Source organism: Rhinolophus sinicus, chromosome 8, assembly GCF_057876585.1.
Source record: "Rhinolophus sinicus isolate RSI-liver-muscle chromosome 8, RSI-T2T, whole genome shotgun sequence".
NCBI classification, from domain to species: Eukaryota; Metazoa; Chordata; class Mammalia; order Chiroptera; family Rhinolophidae; genus Rhinolophus; species Rhinolophus sinicus.
The window spans coordinates 51,960,117-51,978,494 of NC_142508.1; the positions used below are offsets into that span (position 1 = coordinate 51,960,117).

General features: G+C 59.2%; 1 protein-coding gene across 5 annotated transcripts in view; it reads right to left on the reverse strand.

Moving 5' to 3' along the window:
* GSE1 (Gse1 coiled-coil protein) overlaps nucleotides 1–18,378 on the reverse strand; it is a 420,617-nt gene that overhangs the window by 17,519 nt on the left and 384,720 nt on the right. For 4 of the 5 annotated variants that reach the window (XM_019747104.3, XM_019747106.3, XM_019747105.3 and 1 more), the window contains 5 exons: nucleotides 8,118–8,317; nucleotides 2,775–2,950; nucleotides 2,060–2,257; nucleotides 1,216–1,407; nucleotides 468–772 (listed from right to left, as the gene is read on the reverse strand). In XM_019747104.3, the coding sequence (XP_019602663.3) occupies nucleotides 468–772; nucleotides 1,216–1,407; nucleotides 2,060–2,257; nucleotides 2,775–2,950; nucleotides 8,118–8,317 (1,071 nt within the window). The remainder of the gene's footprint in view (nucleotides 1–467; nucleotides 773–1,215; nucleotides 1,408–2,059; nucleotides 2,258–2,774; nucleotides 2,951–8,117; nucleotides 8,318–18,378) is intronic. The other variant, XM_019747103.3, reaches the window with a different exon arrangement.

Here is an 18,378-nt window from a genome sequence, read left to right on the forward strand (position 1 = left end):
ACCTCCTCCTGAAGGAAACGTGGCCGCTCCCACCCAGCCCAGGGCCTGCCGACCTGCAGCGGGGTGCCGGGCAGGCTCGCGCTGGCTCACAAGAGCAGACTTAACATTTTTAGGAATCATGCAAGCAGCTGCTAAGCCCTAATTGAAAGTTAGCTACGTATACTTGTAATGGAATAAAATGTTAAAAAGGTACAAAATACTCAAAGCTCATCCCTTCCTAGCCCTTTAGCTACATTTTTATCGTGTGCATGTTCTTGAGGTGACCTGTGTTTACTGTATCTGTGACATGTGCCACTGAGCACCCCCTCAGGTGGGGCTGGAAACTAGCCCCGGTGGGATCCACACCAGGGAAGTTGGCAGACGCTAAGGAATCAGGCCTTTCCCTTGGACAACAGGCTGTCAAGACACCTGCCAGCGCTCCACTGCAGCTAGCCTGCCCCCGGAAGGCCTGCGTCCACCCTGGGTACCTGCTCGGGTTGGGGTCAGCTGCTCTGAGGGCTTGACCCGCTCCTCCGTGGCATGGCCCCGCAGCCCATGCAGCTCGGCCGCCGGCAGGAAGGCCGGCTCCAGCGTCTTGGCGGCCAGCAGCTCCTTCTCACGGGCCCGCTGCTCCCGCTGGCGCTCCAGCTCCCGCTCCCGCTCTTTCTCCCGCTCACGTTCCAGCTCTTTCTCCCGCTCCCGCTCTCTCTCCTTCTCCCGCTCGCGGTCGACTTCCCGTTCCCGTTCCCGCTCGCGCTCGCGCTCTCGTCGCAGCTCCTCGTCCATCTGCAGCCTGTGGGGAGCGGAACGGGAGCCTGAGCTCCACGGTGAAGGGGAACCAGGGACAGTCCACTAACAACAATTCCCAGAAGCGAGAAGCTGACAGCTGAGCTGAGACCAAGGTTTTCGTGGAAGGCCTAGCATTCTAACCTGAACAGTGATGGCGTTAGAAAGTCAGTCTGTAACATGCAAGTTGCGTACTAGCTCTCTAAGTAAGCCCTGCTGACAACTCGTGCCAGGAGGGGCTGATTCCAACAGAGTCGCCACGCCCAACACCACCTAGGAACTTGAAGCATCCACTGTCACTGCCCCCTTTACAGGTGAGGAGACTGAGCACAGGAGAGGCTCGGGAGCGACCCAGCCACAAAGTCGCCAAGCAGGGCTCCAGCTGGGCTTTTTTCCGCTCTGCCGCTGGGGCTGGGGGAGCAGAAGGTGCCAGCCTGGGATGTGGCTCACCTCTCAGCACTGAGGCTGGACATCCGCTCTGAGTGCAGTGCTGCCAAGGACGAGTGGGACAGCTCGGGAGGGTAGCGGACCCCGGAGAGGTGGAGATGCATGGCTGACGGGTGCAGCGGAGGCAGGGAGCCGGGGGTGGGGATGGGATAGAAGGGGGACCGCAGGGCAGACAGGCAGTAGGAGTCGTCCATCCTGTGCAAAGAAGACAGGCTGATGAGCACCGAAGTTAAAGACAAAAGGCAGGACCCAGCCCTACGGCCTCTACAAAGGGCCTGTAGAGGCCACATCCATGACCAGTCCCAGAGCCCCTTGCTGACAGGCCCCTAGACGCCCACAGCTCGGGGCTCCGAGGCCCTGCCAGCCACCCTGTGGCTCAGCCAGGCCAGGACTCTTCTGGGTCTGAGCAGCAGGTCCCGTGTGAGTGGCAGTCCACAGCGTGACCACGGCCCTGTCGGGCTCAGGCATCCGGTAGCTTCTACACAGAGCAGTGACCACACACATGTGGGGTCGGCCCACAGCAAAGGAACCTCTCACTTCTACAGAAAACCCGGTGCTCTGTTTATGAATCGTTCTGTGCTGCCAGGGAAGCCAACAACAAAGGGAGGAAGAGGGGAAACAACAGCTCAGACAACAAGGGGAATTCCTATCAGGGCAAACCCCTAATGGCTAATGTGGATGGTTGGGGTGCTGCTCCAGGCTCTCACCGGGGCCCAGCCTCCAGGACATGAAAAACATGTTGCCGGCCAAGTTCCATGCTGCCACTAGTGTCTGGACAGGAGGGTATGTGGGGATAATGGCCCTGGTGCCTCAGTGGGGACTGCAGAGGTGGTCCTGGTCAACTTACCTGAAGGCCGGGTGGGGGAAGGGGTGCGGGGCCAGGTAGCTGGGGTGGTAGTAGGCAGCGGCAGTGGCTGGGTCCAGGCCGAGGGGAGGTAGGGAGGACATGCGGAGGTCCTCGGTGGTGTGGTAGGGCCGGAAGCTCCGCAGGTAATCTTCCGTCACCGTGCTGGGGGGTACCACATGGTGCACAGGTCGCTGGAGGCTGCAGGTGGGGATGGGGAGAGAGACGGAGGTGAGCGGAACACTTGCTCCAGGCTGTGAAGTCGGTTCAGCTTCTTCACACTCCCCTTGCCACCATGTCCCCGGGAAGGACAAGTCCCTGGGGAGAGGTCCTGGCTCTCACTAACGAGATGCCGGTGCTGGCAGGAGGCCCAGGGCACAGAGGGGGGCAGCTGCTGTTCCCTGCCTGCCTGGCCCCTTGCTGTCTTCACCAGCAGGCGCAGGCCTGCTATCTGTAGCCCGGAGGAACCCCTGGCCCCAGGAACCAGAACAGGGGTTTAGGCAGGATGCAGAACCAGCCATCATCTCAGTGTGGAAACGGACAGCCGGACAGTGTGGAAACGGACAGCAGGCATAGACGGGGCCACGGGCCCAGGGCTGAGCCACCATCTGGCGGCCCTCAGCCTCAGCTGGTGCAGACTCCAGGCGGCTGGCCCAGCCGCAGGGACCCAGACCCCAAGCACACAGGCTTATACCCCAAGTCCCCAATCTGTACTTACTTGAGTGGTGGAAATCGGGAGTCCTGCACGACCGAGCTGGGGGAGATGCCGAAGGGGTAGGGGGTGCTGAGCAGGTGGGAGGGGATGGCCGGGCCCCCTGCCTTCTCCTGGGGCAGTGGGGGCTCCACAAGGAGGCGCTCCCGACCACCAGTGCTGCCCCGAGAGCTGGTGTCCTGCTGAAGGACAGAGAACAGTGGGTTAGCATGGGGGGAGGCGGACGAGGGAGGGTTGCCAACGAGGATGGAGGAGGCTGGGTCTTCCTCAAGACTCACACAAAGGCCACAGTTTAGTACAGGTTCTAGATATAGCCTTTCCTTGAGGTTTTCTCCCCAAACCTGCAGTACATGAGGCATGGGAGGCAGAATGGTGAGATGAGAGAAGTCCGGATGAGGGAAAGGTCTGGACTGAAAGCTACTTGGGGGGCCATTCCCTTGGTGAGACGGGGAAGGATTGAGCGTCTCTCCAGGACTGTTGGGATCACTGAGACGAATGCCCAGTGCCCATGAGGGGACATGGCCGAGAGCATGGGCTCCCCCGACCTTGCACAAACACTCACACCTCCCAGCATTGATTTCCCACAGTATCATACCAGTTCTGAACCCAAACGTGAGGAGTTAGAGACACTGGTCCGAGCACCCCGCCCTGCTAGACATGCATTCTGTGCGGTGGCAGGGAGTAGCAGAACCACGCAGGCATCCCCCCGGGGCCCAGGTGTCAAATGTGCTGACTGACAGCTTTGGGCCTGCATCACAGATGCCTTGACCCCTGGTGCCCACAGAGTGACTTGGCATCAAGATGGTGGTGCTGCCCTAGGGTTCTCCATGCCCGTCTGCCCCCAGCCAACCCCAGGGTGGCCCTGGCATCAGCCAGCACAGACAGCTGTGGGGCCTCGGCTGGCCAGACCTGTCTGGGGACAACCTCGCACACACTGACGGGGGAAGACAGCTATGAGCGGGAGCCCGGCCTGCCCCAGATTCCTGGACAGACACTGGCTTGGGTCCTTGGACAGGGAGGTGGAGACTGGGGACCCAGAGAAGGGGCTGGCTCAAGGCATGATGGGAGAACAGGAAGCCTCTGCCAGCACCGAGGGCGGGTGTGCCACTTCCACCACACAGAGGGACACTCTGCACATCCATTCAAGGAGCCGTCCAACCCCAAGAAATCAGATCATCGGAAGGTTCTGACTGTTCCTGTCATTTACGTGGCTGAAACGGAGCTGCAGAGCAAGGCTCAGGGGGCTCTCCCTCTGGATTCTGGAGCAGCCACCATTGGGGGCTGGGGGGTGCCATCATGGCGACAGCCCCTCTCAGCCTCCAGTACAGGCCTACCCTGAGCCGCAACCGTACTCCCCCAAGCCTGAGAGTTTCCCAGCCAGGCCCTTCCTTCATTTGGCCAGATCCACGTGACATCAGGTCTGGTCACTACTGACCAGACAGCAAGCAGGGCTCAGAGAAGGCAGGTGGCACTCCCAGGGCACAAACCCTGGTCCGCCTACCCCAAATCCATGGTGTTTCCACCGTGCCACAAATTACCAAATACCCCGAAAACAAGGGGGGCCATGACCCTCTGACCATCTCACTGAGGAGTGCACCCAGGAATGACCGCTGGATACGTGAAGGTGCGTCTGGACTCGAGGGGCAGGTACCTGGGCTGAGGCTCGCTATTCCTCCAGCCCCGCTCTCCCTGCTCTGCCGACTGTCCTCATCAGTCAGGAGGTGGGGGCAGCTGAGCCCCCACTTCATCTAAGTCCCCGTGTGGGTGGTGAAAGATGGATCACCTTCTCTGTCGTCCCCTCGGGGGGCCCATCCATAGTCACACCGGCCAGCGCACGGTGCCCCTGAGCGTCAGGCTGCTGATGGGGTGGCCGAGACCCACAGAGAAGGGCCCATCCATCCGTCAGGCCTATTTACCAAACATGTCCGGGCCAGACAGCCGCTGTGCCACCTCAGTCCTCCAAAGGACACGTCAGCGGTAATTAATTGAAGGAGACAGGCCACTGATTGGAATTTCTAATGAGCGGCAACATCTGTTCTCTTCCCACGTGCTGGCAGGGCCCCTCCACTCACCACGAGGTCCTCGAGGGTTCACGAACTCTGACTCACCCTTCCCAGAAGGAATGCTCACACCGTAGGTGTGAAGGGTGGGACACATACACCCACCAACACCCTGCGTCAGAGTTGGGAGCCCAGAACTCCTACCTCCCAGTTTTCCAGAGACTTTACAGGGGCAGGTACTGGTTCTCCAGTTGCCCATGCGAACAACAAGGTGGACTCCCAGCTCGCCTTACAAGGAGGCTTCTGTCAGGTGCTAGAGACACTAGATGACTCCCTTATATATGAATAACTGCCCCGTGCCTCAGTTTCCCCATGTGTCAAATGTGTCACCTGCAGTGCCAGCTCATAGAGCAGTGGGGACGGTGCACAGGTGTAGATGGGACGTGGGGGGAAGCACGGGGAGGGGGGAGGTGCGCACACAGTTCTCCGAGCCCGACGTCACCCCCCTCTGCACTCCTACCTACACTCCCGGTTGAGGGGCTACCAGGTTGGGGCTCACTGGTTCTCCCTCACATCCTCACCCTGCCAGGCACAGGCCAGCCAGCCCAAGGGCAAACGTCTGTCACAAGGAGGCGCCAGGGCCCTACACCAACCAGCTCGAGGGGTCTGCCCCTCACTGGGGCCACCATGGGGTAGAGCCCCCTTCTCCCCTTGGCGGGACAAAGCCCTGCTGGAAAGCAGCTGGGCCAGATGGCACCTTGTCCAGGCCTGGCTGAGATAAACAAGGAGTTAGGCTGGGGGAGGGGGGGGTACAGCAGGAGGGGGTTCAGCGGGCCAGACCCACGCGCCTTCCGTCTGGCTGGCGCCCTGCCAAGCTTGTGACAGGCACCTGGGAATGAGGTCAGCCCGGCCTGGAGGGCATGTGGGGGGCTGCCCAGGGTGGGGTGGGCCCGGGGAGCAGACCCCAACTCAGGCCAGACCCAGGAGGCTCCACCAGCCACCCCAAGGCACCCCAACAGCGCCAGCCGGGCTCCCACTGCTGTCCCCAGCAGCCAGGCACGCATCGAAGAGCATCTGTGGGGCAGCTTTTTATTTCTGCGCCGCGGCTGCAGGCGCAGCTGTAGCGATGAAAGAAAAGACGGACGAGGGGGAGGAAGGGAGTGAGGAAAATCCTTCATTCTCTGGTGATTAGAGAGGTTTCCAGTCAGACAGGACATGCCCTGTTAGCTTTAAAATAGACTATTTTTCATTTCATCTGTCCTTTCGCAACTCCAACAACCTGGGAAATTGCAGTGACCCTGGTGAACGGGCCCCAGAACCCCCCATACCTCCCCACCATATAGGAGGGCTCCCCCCACCCCAACTCCTGAGCTGCCACTTTAGGAAGTGGCTCCCCTCCCCAGAAGGATTAAATTCTCCACTGAGCCTTTGTGCTGAGCTGATGAGACATATATCAACTGCTAATCCAGCTCCCTTCCTCCCGCCCTCCCTGGTGGCATTAGTGTTTCATTAACCGCCGATGGCTGGAGTAGATCTACGGCTGCCCCCTCTCTGGGGTTAGTACATGTTTCTGGGGCTGACGGGACCCTCTGAGGAGGGCGAGGAGCCAGGGAGGAGGCCTGCGGCAGGAGGGGACTGTTTACAAGGCTTCTGGGTCCTGAGTCCTGCGTCTGGGCGACTGGGAAGGGAAGGAAGACCCTCTTGAGTGGGAGCAAAGGGGATGATTTGGTCTGTGGTGGCCGTCACCAGCCAGAGACATGACAGGACTCAGAAAACACCTGGACCCGAGTGAGTGAGGTGAAAGGCAAGGAGCTGAGGCCGTTTAAGCCAGGTGGCTGGGTCCCGAGGTCAACGCTGACTGCCAGGTGGCTGAGAGCAAGGAAAAACGGGCCTTCTGAAGACGGGACACTGGTGGAGACCCCTCGTTATCCCAGGAGGCAGCTCAGGCTGCTCCAGACCCCTCGGGCAGGAATCCGCCTGCCAGGCCCTGCCCTGTCCCTCCACTCTCCAAACTGCACACGGCTTAGAGCAAATGACGCCAAGGCCGCAGCTTCCAGATGGGCACAGGGGGCCATGGCCAGGTGACAATCCAGGAGGGTTTGTCACCTCAGAAGTGGAGGTCAAGTTAGGACCACACCCAGGTGGGTTCCAGGCCACAGCTATTTCCATGGCTCTCTCACTGGATTCCTTGGGGGCCCTCACCCTGGGACAGGGCCTGCCTGAAGATGTACCCCCACCTGCAGGGGCAGAGAAAAGACCCTGAGCGACGACCCTGATGCCCATTCCCCCCACCCAACGAGGCAGAGCTGGGAGGGGTGAGGTGGGATTTCCCCCTCCCCCTCCCCTTCTTTGTGGTTTAATTAGTATTTCCAAGTGGTGCCATCCCTCAGGGACCTCGGTGGAAAAATTCAGCAGAGAAGCACAGCGGCAGTGTTCTTAATTAGGAAGGGCTCCCCTGGGCTGGGAGTACCAGGTGTGGGGGAGGCCATCAGCCTTAGGCAGGTGCAAAGCAGTGGCTCCCAGGGCCACCAGCTCCCCCTGTGCAGGAAGGTCACCTGGCAGTGGCTACCCCTAGGGAACCCAAGGGTGGGGAAGGGCCCTCTTGGCAGGCGTCCACAGTTAGGAGAGAAACACGAAAACGTGACACAAGGAAATGTGGGCTGGCTTTTTCCTATTTCAATTCCTCGTTTGAGCAATAGGTAATAATAACAATAGCCGTTGTTTACCAAGTGCTTGGGATGGGCAAGCACCGTTTTAAGCACGCTCCACGGGGTTATGGGTTGAACGGTGCCCCCCTAATTTGTATGTTGAAGCCCCAACCCCCAGTATCTCAGAATGTGACTGTATTTGGAGACAGAGTCTTAAAAGAGGTGGCTGAGGTAAAGGAGATCATCGGGGCGGGCCCTAACTCAATATGACTGGGGTTCTTAGAAGAGAGGAGGACAGACATACAGCGTGAAGACCATGTGAGGACACGGGGAGAAGACAGCCGTGTACAGGCCAAGGAAAGCGCGAGGCCTCAGAAGGAAACGGCCCTGCTGACTCCCCGATCTGACTTCCAGCCTCCAGGACTGTGAGGAAATCTGTAGTGTAAGCCCCGGCCTGTGGTGGTTGGTGATGGCAGCTGGAGATGGCCGACACCCACCAATGTCCTTACTTTGCACAAACCCTTCTGGTACCAACTGCTGTCCCCTCAGTTTGCAGAGGAGACAGAGGCTGAGGACAGTGCCAGTTTGGGAGTCAGGGATGTGAACCCTAAAATCCAGGCCTCCCCTTTGGTAAGGCCACCGTCCCCACAGCCATGACCCATGGCCACATCCAGCTCCACCCATGTGCCCCAGGCACTCACCTGCCGGCTCTCACTCCTCCAGACGCCATTGACGGTCTTGGTTGGGGCAATGGTCACCACCGGGGGTGTGCTGGGGACGCTGTGGCCCCCAGGGGGGACGATGATAGGACCCATGGGCACGCGCTTGGGCGTGCTGGCCGGGGAGCTGTGGTTGGTGGCTGGAGAGGACACAGGGGACGACTCGCTGCTCAGTGAAGACCCTGCAAGAGAAGGACACAGAACCTCAGTAGGGGCTGCTGACCTGTCACACGCCCACATGCCCACATGCCCACGGAATCAGCCCCCTCAGTGTTTGGCTCGCGCTCCCAGCCCCCACTGCAGACTCCAACACAGAGCAGACAACCCCTCATTAGAGAGCTGTGAACAGCAACCAGCGTCCTGTGTGCAGTGCAGGCCAAACAGGTGACCCTCCCAGCAGAGCTTCAGCTAGTGTGCCAGGCGCCAGGCAGGTGAGGACACCCTCGCACCAGCAGTGGCACTGGGCTTCCAGGCCACCCAGCCGCAGGGTCACAGGGGGATGCGTGAGCCTGGGCGGCTTCGCACTGGGCAGGCTGGAGGGGGTGGAGCTGGCACCTAAACGCTTCTCGTTAAGAACGCGGAATGCCAGCGTTGGTCTGCGCGGATCTGCCTGGAGGCCCTGTTGACAGTCCCAAGTAGCGGCCTGGAGACACCCCATCTCACTGTTAGACTCGAGGGGCAAACAGTGACCCCTCCAAGGGGGTGTAACTGTGCCTTTTCTGCCTCTATGAGCCCCACTTGGGACACCTGCAGCCCTGGGGAGGCAGGGAAAGCAGAGCATCGGCACAGCCCCCCCCCCCTTCTGGAAGAAGAAATCCATCGGCTTCCAGGCATGCTACCCAAATTTCGTTCGGAACTCGTCTGGGTCCCAGGGACCCTCGTTTTATCTTCACACCATCTGAACTGGCCACATTCCTATTACCAAAGAAAGCTTTTACTTAATAGGGAGGTGGGGTAGCCTACGGCACATGGGTGCTCTCAGACGACCTTGGCTGCCAAGGCACCGCTGAGATGAAGGAACTACTGTGGTGCACGCACTCCCTTCCTTCTGACCCAGAAGCCCCAACCAGCCCAGCGTGGCCTCAGTGCTGTCACTAGGAGGCAATGTGGCCGGACACCGAGCCTCACGGATAGAGACAGAGCTCTGTCCTGCGCAAGGTGCACCCAACCAGGCCACTTTCATGCGGCGCCCCAGGCTTGTGCACAACTGTAGGGCAGCCCCATGGGAAACAGCTGCTCCAGACAGATGTGCTCCCACCCAACCCATGGGTTGCCCAGCAGCACGTTCTGCTCAGTGACCCCGGGAACAAAGCTGAGGCCAGGCACCTCCTCACTCCCAGCTCACACCCGTGAGTACCTGGTCAGGGGGGGCAGTGACGAATCACCGGAGGGCTGCTGCCCCAGGTCTCCAGATGGACCAGCCAACTACAGCCCACCCCCCAGGGATTTTGCAACCCTAAGTTGTCTGGGCCAACCCCTAGGACTGAACACTGGGTCTGTATCCAGTAGGGGCAAGCTCCCAGCCTCCTGGTCAGATGCCACTACTGCCAGGGGAGGATGTGGGCAGCCTTCCTTCCCCAGTGGGGACACTTCTGAGGTCCTGACACAAGCTGAGTCTGGCCAAGTTGGTGAGATCCAGCCAGGAAGCCCATTGCAGGACGACCACTGTGGGCGTGGCATGGCTGGGGACTCACCCTGCAACCCCCAGGGGCTGGCGGGGCTGCACTCCACTGACAAGACGATGGGAGTTCTGGAAGTCCTGGTGCTCAGCTGGGGAGGGCACAGCGCCCTGACCCCTCACCCAGGTTTGTGTAACTTTGGGAAATGGGACCGCATCTTCTCAGGTGCGGTATCTGCCATGGTCTGGTCTTGGCCAAGTGGGGCTTGCGTCCACAAAGTCATGGCCAGGGCTCCCGGCAGCCACCGACCTAAAACGACCACCAGGCTCGCCAGCAGCCGAAAGCACACAGCCGGCATGGTCTCGGGAGGAATGCACCTGGCGGAGCAGGAAGCAGCCAGAGCCTTAGCCCCACGGTGAGTCGCACCAACACCACCAAGCAAAGACAGACCAAAAAATGCACTGATGGGGTTGGCATCCAGACAGTGGTACCTGCTGGAGGGCAGAGGGACGGCAGGGCCTCGCTCTGTCTCAGGATCTGCGTTCACTCTGCAAATTCATCCCCCTGGACATTTATGGGCTGTGTTACTTTTTCTGTCGGTACTTAGATTTTGATAACGCTCATTTTAAATTTTTAGGAAAAATTCTAGGCAAGGGATGTCTTTCTCTTTAAAAGAAAAAAAACTCCACGGACTCTGTACCGATCTCCTTTTTTTGGTCGTGGCAGCTTTATTGAGATATAATTCCCACACCACAGAACTCAACCCATATCAAGTGTGGGATTCAATTTAAGGTCTATCACAGCTGTGCAACAATCACCACAGTGGATTCTAGAATGTTCTCTTCACCCCAGAAAGAAACCCCATTAGCCGCCACTCTCCTCCCCCCAGCGCTTAGCTACCACCAATCTGCTTTCTGTCTCCATGGATTTACCTATTCTGGACATTTCATGTAAATGGAATCACACGATATGCAGCTTTTTGCAACTGGCTTTTTTCACATAGCATGAGATTTTTACACTTCACCTATATGGTAGTATGTGTCAGGACCCCGTTCCTTTCCGTGGCTGAATAACATTCCACCGTGTGGAGAGACCTCGTTTTGTTTTTCCATCATCCGTTGATGGACGTTTGGGTGTGTCACCTCGTGGCTGCTTTGAGTAGTGCTACCGTGGCCACTGCTCTTAAAACTCATGTCACTCAGCCTCAGGCGCTCGCCTGCCTGGAGGACCTACTGTGCACCTGACCTGCACCCTGGGTGGCCCTGTCGAAACTGCCTGTGGGTGGCGGGGAGAGTGGGTACTTATGCTCTTGAGTCAAAAAAGTAAAGACGTAAAACAAACACACCAACAGACCCCACTGGTCCAGGCAGAGGCTGCACTTGCCCAGAAGACAAGTTGAGGTCAAAAGCCAGGTGGGCGCTGGTCCCCAGGGGGTGGGGAAGGTGGGAACAGACACCTGGAGCCCCTAGGCCTCACGGAGGGACATGCCGATACCCCGCCTACGGACAGGGGCACCTGACAGCCCAGGGGGTTGTGCCACTGCCTGTGGAGACTCTGGGCCACCTGGTTCCTGCCCAGGCTCTCCTCCCTCCACCCCACCCTCATTAGTCTCTGTGTTAGCCTCTTTTCTAAGCGCTGGGGGGTGAGCGAGACTGCGGGAGCATGGGGGGCCCAGGTGGGCCAGCACCAGGGAGGCCATCCACAATTAGCAGCCTAACCCCCTGGGGCCGGGCTGTCACTCGCCAGCCAGAGCACTCGATCGATCGATCAATTCCTGACCACGCACTGCCAATTAGTGAGCGGCTGCCCCAACGGTCGTCCGCACAGCGGCTGCAGCGGAAGGGCCGTGATCACTGTAATTAACTGGAGGCATGCGGCAGGAGTCAGTGGGCGCGTGTGGATTGGAGATGACAAGAGGCAGAGTGCTCAGTGTCACCTCTGTTGTCTGACCTCGCGGATTAGCGCCCGAGGCCACCCGGGCACATGTAATTAACAGCTGAGACCCCAAAGTTGCTGCAAGGGGAGTAGAGTGAGACCTGAAAATAAAACTGCAACACTGCAGCAGCCCTGCCAGCTCTCCCAGAGGTGCACGGAACCAGCCATGCAAACAATCATTAAGCACTAACTGCATGCCCTTAACAAGGCCCACCCCCATCTGGGACACTGCAGTGGGTAGACGGGGCAAAGATCGGTTGAAGTTATATGAAAGCCCTTGTCCACCCCGGGCAAGACCCTGCACCGAGTCAGGCTGCCTCAGTTGGGGGAGTGACAGAGAGCAGAGGACGGCGACCATTTGATGTTGTTTTTCTAAAAAAGGACCCTTGGGACACCTTCCTGACACGCCTGCTATGTGGCTGGGCCCTGCCCAGAGCTTTGCAGGGATGGAGGGGGTGGCACCACAGGGACAGCTCGGGTGCCAGCAGGAGGCAGCTGCTACAGATTTGCAAGTGAGCAACCGAGCCACAGGGGTCCCTCCCCAGCTGAGCTTTGCCCCAGTGCAGGTAGTGACTGGGGACCCACGGTGACAGGCAGGCCTAAGCCCAGAGAATCTTGTGCGCTCTGTTCACCTGGGTCCCTCTGCTCTCTCCATTTTTCTGCATTTGTTCTATCCCATGTCATCCTGAATTGCTCTCTGGGTCAACCTTGCACAGTGAGAACTGTGTCAGGCCACCATGACTCCGAGGGACATCATGACTCTGGCTGGCACTAGAGGACCCTGGGGTGAGCGAGCCCTCAGCCTGGTGTGGATGGCATTCCCACTGGGAGGGACAGCATCCCACAGACTGGCATCTCTCCAGGCTGCTCCTCCACCCTCCCCATTTCCAACCAGGACGTGGGAACCCAGGCTGGTAGACTTGTGCCATTTGGACCCAGAAAGGAATCTGGCTGTTGATCAGTCCCACCCTTTTGCTTGCGAGACCCAGAGTGGCCATGGGACCAGCAGGAAGCCTCCCAGCCAGCAGGCAGTCAAGTGGGACAGAGCCTGGACTGTCCCAAGGGAACAGAAACAGTGGACCCTGAATGGAAGTCCAACCTGTGTCTGATGGGGACGGGGTAGGGAACCCTCTGGACTCCCTGCAGGCCAGGCAGGGACAGCCAGGTACACAGCACACGCAGGGCTGCCCTTGGTCCAGCACAACTGCAGGAAGGACCCACCGCACGGGGACTCTCCTGCCTGCCATCAGCTAGAGCTTCTCCACAGGGGACATAGGAGCCCCTACTCCACTCGATTTACTGTCACTAAATGCAAATCAGTAGAGCTGAGATGCAGGTCTTTATTATGAAAAGCATTTCCAGGGGCTGATGACTTGTTGAGCAGGGCTGGGGAGAGGGGCGGGTTCCCACATCTGATGGGCAATGCTGCCGTGTCAGGGTGCATGAGGAGCTGAGAGGAGGCACCCCGAGAGAGGTGGGGGAAGTGGGAGCAAAGAGGAAGAGAGGGGAGACAGGAAGGGGCTTTGAGGGTTGACAGGGAAAGTCACCACTGTTGTCGCAGCAGTACGGCCCGTGGAGGCCCTGTGGTCCAAACAGCCACTGTTCTGGTCACTTGCACTGTGGCCACCCAGCTTTCTCTCCCACCTGCCTACTGCTGAGAGCACGCTCAGCTCCCAGGCATGACTGCTGCCCCTTTCCAGGGCCTTACTCTCCTCCAGCGCTGGCCTCCCTTGCCAACCTGCCTCCAGAATCCCGGCCTAACAGACAGAGGAGGGAGAGGCATGGAGGGCACCCCCGCCCGAGCTCACACCTGTGCAGAGACAGATGGGGCTGCAGACACCCACAGGGAGACGCCGCCTTGCCAAGCTCCGCCAGCCGCATGGCTGACACACACACGCGGCGAGCATGCCAGGCGGGATCTTTTCTCCTCTCATTTGTTTTGCTGCTGTCTTTGAAAGAGGCAGATTTCAGGTGGTGGCAGAGCAGGAGAGCCCCCGCCTCGCGCAGGCTGGCTGCATGATGGCTGCACTGGTAGGCCGAGTCACACCTCCAACCTCAACAGCAGGCGGGACGATCCCCAGTCTCCCTGGGACTCAGGGAAGGGACCTTGGTTCCAGGAAGCTCCAGGAGCCTGAAGGTAACCAGAACCGTCTGCAAAGCCAGTGACAAGACAAGGAGGGCAGCCAGCAGACAGACGCTGGGGAAGGAAGCCAGGCGGGGGCCAGTGTTTAGGGCTCTAGACCTGAATGAGAGCTAGCAATTCAAGTCCAGCTGCCACCATCACACCCTTGTGAACCTCCCTGTGTGGTCTAAAGAAAGCTGGGGAAGCTCAGTCATTTCTCACAGGTGACAAAAATGGTACCTGTGCTTTGTGCGGATGTCAGCTTGGTGAGGCCGCTCGGCCACCCCATAGGGCTCCAGGGGGCAATATCACACACCCGACATGCTCCACTGGGAGGATTGGATGCGGGATTTGAACGGGTTCATGTGGCTTCGGAGCCCCCCCTGCTCCCTCTACCCAGTACCGAGTCTAGCACCCTAGCTACGGAGAAGGCCCCCAGCCCCAGCTGCCCAAGGTGACCCCAAGCCACACAGCCCAGGCCCCCTCACTGGGCACTGGAAGCATGTGCTGTGACCAGCAGCCTCTGGAAGCAGCAGGCAAGACACACAGGGACAAAAGCCGATCCCAGTTAAGATCGCCCATGTGTCCCCAGGGGTGAGGGGACTGCTCCAGCCCTGGCGTCTCAAGTGTCTTCTTCGAGCGGCTGAGGACATGGCAGGCTCCCTCCCTGTGCCACGGCCCACGCCCCTCAGCACCCCCTCAGCAGACGGGGGCTGTGGCCCCATGGGAGTCGCCTGTTTCAACGAGGAGGCAAGCAGATTGCCACACAGCTTGTGAGAACCGCCACCTGGCAGCAGCCCCTGCTCCATCACACGCAGGGATGGTGGGAGACACAGGCTCCCCGACTTGCCCTCTGTGAGGGGGCAGAGGGAAAAGATCGGGCTAGGGCGTCTCCTAGGGCAGGCCAAGCAGCGGTCAGACTCCAGCCAGGGCCAGGCGGGCATGAAGCATGAACCATATCGTCTCACACCCTCACTGAGTCATTCAACAAGCACCTCCAAGCCCACGGATGATTTGGGGATACTCGACATGCCCTGCAAGCCCTAGAGGAGGGTGGGTGGCTCAGAAGTCACAACCTGCCCCAGGACAGCAGGTCTTGGGGCTCTTAGGCTAAGACTCATTCCAAGGCCCAAACTGGAGCTTCAGATGCCTGTGGGAGGGAACTCAATGTCTCTCCAGAAGAGGTTCTGGTGAGGGGACTGGCAGAGTGGGGAGGCCAGGCCAAGCGGAGCTGGCCTAGCAGCTTCTGAGGGAGGGCCGAGTGGCCCAGGGGGACATCACTTTGGTGGGCAGGGGAGTGGAGGAGGGACTCCAGCAGATGCCAGATGCCAGGGACACCCCCTGTGTGATGCTTCAGTTCAAGGTGAGGCTGGCCCACTGGCCTGTCCCTGAGGTACACCCCATGGGTGTACCGGGACCAACTTAAGGTCAGACTCACATCTGCAGCCCAAGGCTCCTTCCAGAATATTGTGTAGATTTGGTCACTCCCTGGGCCTTCTTTCTCTCCAGGAGTAAAGGCAAGGGACCGGGTAATGGAGAGAGGCTGCCCTGGGCCTGGATGCACCCCATGCTATTGGGACAGACAGGAGCAGCTGTGGAGGCAGTGGCTGACCCCCAGCCCACACGGGCCGGGTTCCCTCCCGAAGTTGAGCCCAATTTGGCCAGCCCAAGACCCAGTACGCCGCTGTCTGTATGCAGGAGCGCCCCTACTCTCTACCCATGGAAACACTTCCTTCCCAGGCTCCCCCCCAGGGAGGGCCCTCAAGCCCCCGGCTGGGCTGCTGGGGAATGAGGAGGGGCAGAGGTGGTGGTGGTGGTCTTAGTGTTGGGTGGGGGTGGCCGTGGTTAGGGCAGAGGGGGGTGATGGCGTTGGTGGCCCTCATTCAGGACACACAGCAGCTGTGCCTGGTGCTAGTGTGTTCTCACCGAATCATCAAAATCGATGAGGCAGAGACATTATTCTCATCCTGAGAAAAGACGGAAACTCAAAGAGGTAAAGTGACGTGCCCAGGTCACATAGCCAGGACGTCAACCAGAATCCGCCAGCGCCCAAGTGAGCACCTGCCCTGGGGCAGGTAAAGGGTCAGGCGGTCCCGGCACCTCTGCTGTACACAGTCCTTCCAGGCGCGACTGGGCACCTCTAGCCCACCAGACCCCCAGGGACAGACGCCTGGCCCCACTGGCCACAGGGGACTGAGCAGGGCGGTTTGGCCGCAACGAAAAGAGCGGATCTCGGCACATCAAGAAACAAAAAAACTCCCTGCTGAGGGCCAACTTTGGTTCTCTCTCTCCTCTCCTCCACAGCCTTCCTCTGGGTAGAGCAGGCGATACAGCACGCGGCTAATTGCCTCTGAATTGAATTTTTAAACTGCACCCTTGGGACACGGCATGAGAAAAGACATTATTAGGCCAAGAAGCAGAGGGGACAGTGTGGTCCATGGCTCAAAATAAGATGCGACATCCACAGTGGGGCAGGGTGTGAGGATGGGGTAGAGAGAGTCAAAGGTGAGTCGGAGACACATCCTGAGCAAAAACAGGTACCCAGGCAGTGTGTGGTTCACAAAGCCAGAGCTGGGCCTAGGGCCGTCAGTCCAGCTTTCCACGAGGCCTGCTCAGGGGGGCGGCTGCAGCCTCGCCTCTGCCACCTCCTCCCTGTGTAGGTCTAGAAGCTGCTCTGGCTCCAGCTGAACCTCTGCTCATAGGGATGGGGCTGTTGGAAGTAGGCCATGGGGACCTGGGCCACCTTAGTTCCCAGGTGCTGAGATGCTGGCATCTCTAGGGGCATGAGATACTTTCACCCCATTGTCCTTGGGGTGGGGGGGACCTTGCAGAGACGGGGCTTGGCCCACCTGGAAGGGAGGACTTCAGTACAGGCCCTGGCTCCCTTTCTACAGGGAGGTAGACATGGATGCCAAGAGGGGCAGGAGGCAGTGGAATCCTGGGACATGGGTCCATGGAGTTGGCACCCTGCCCCTCTGCCACTTATGATGGAGCATGCCGGCAAGCTTGAAGCTCAGTTTTGTCCAACAGCAAAAAAAGACAGAGAACAGGCCAGGGCTACACTGAGAATGTGGGGGGAGCCTGCCCGGTACCCGCCAGGTGCTCAATAAAGGGTCACTGCTGTGATTAAGGAAGGGAGAGCCCTTGCTGGGTCTGCCGCCTTCTCTCACACCTGGTGACAGGTGTGCGGTTTCATCGGGCCACAAGGTTGATCAGTCACCAGAAGGAATGAAATCCTGACAGGCTGCGTTGCAGATGGACCTGGAAACGTCAGGCTGAGCACAGGAAGCCAGTCACACGTGCCGTGTGACCCCACAGAAGTGGGATGTGCAGAACAGCAAACCCAGGGACAGACAGCAGAGCATGGCCGTGGGGCTCAGGGACAGGGGAGGGAGTGACTGCTAGTGCGTCTGGGGCTTCTTTTAGGGATGATGAAAATGTTCTGGAATTAGTGGTGACGATTGTACAACTGTGAATACACTAAAAACCACTGAATTGTACTCTTATAAAAGGTGAATTTTATGGCACGTGAATTCTATCTTTAAAAATTAACAAGTAAAAGTCTGAGAGCCTTCATCTTCCCCACACCCCCCAGGGAGGCACAGACTACCCAGGGCTCCCTGTGCCGCTGCGGTGGGTGCTAGGGTCGAGGGGGGCTCCTCCCCTGCCAGGACCACCCTCTCAGGCTTCTCAGCCTAACTCGGGCTCTGCACGTCCACTCGGACAGGTCGAAGCAGCAGCGGCAGCAGCAGCAAGGGGCCCAGGGAACAGCCTCACCAGCAGCGTGAGCTTAGGCTCATGACCCGACCTGAGCCTGAGCGTCTCCATTTGTACAACCTGGGCTACGCGCCAGTTCTACAGACAGTGGAGACGGCAACACCTGAGTTGGGATGAGTCAGTGAGAAAAACGGGGTGTGGTCCAGAGGACGCTCCAGAGAGAAACTGAGCATCTCCTCATTTCTTCAAACCAAGGCCCGACTGGGGCTGAGCAGACAGAGAACCGAAAACGGAGCTCACTGCCATGGCCTCAAACTCTCCCCACTGCTCGTGGTCTCATACTTTGCTCGTGGCCGCCGGAGCCAGAGACACGGTGACAAGACCCAGGCACATACACAGCAGAACTCGAGTATCAGGGTATCCCAGGTCCACATACATCCACAGTCCACCGACGCTGAACCCCCTAAACCCCAGCTTTCTCATCAGAATGAAGGGGACAACCTCAGGTGAGCCAGCAGCGGATGCCATGCTGTGACAGCTGGAAGAGCTCAGGGCCAGCAACACTCAGCCCTCTCCACTCTCTCCCAACCCTTCCCAGGGCGTCACGCAAAACATCCTGGTCGCAACCACAGGGCCTGACCCCCGCCAGTAGCACACTTTGTTCCTGGCCAACAAGGCCCAGCAGCTTCTGGAACACTGTCTGCCTCCTGGCCCATCACTCAAGCCAGACACTGGGTCAGCCTCGGGCATCGGAGACAAAGGGCCACCGAGGCAGCTCCTGCTCTGTGCCCACAGCCTGTGCATGAGACCATGTCTGCAAACTTCCCCACTGCCTGTCTCAGCAAGGAGG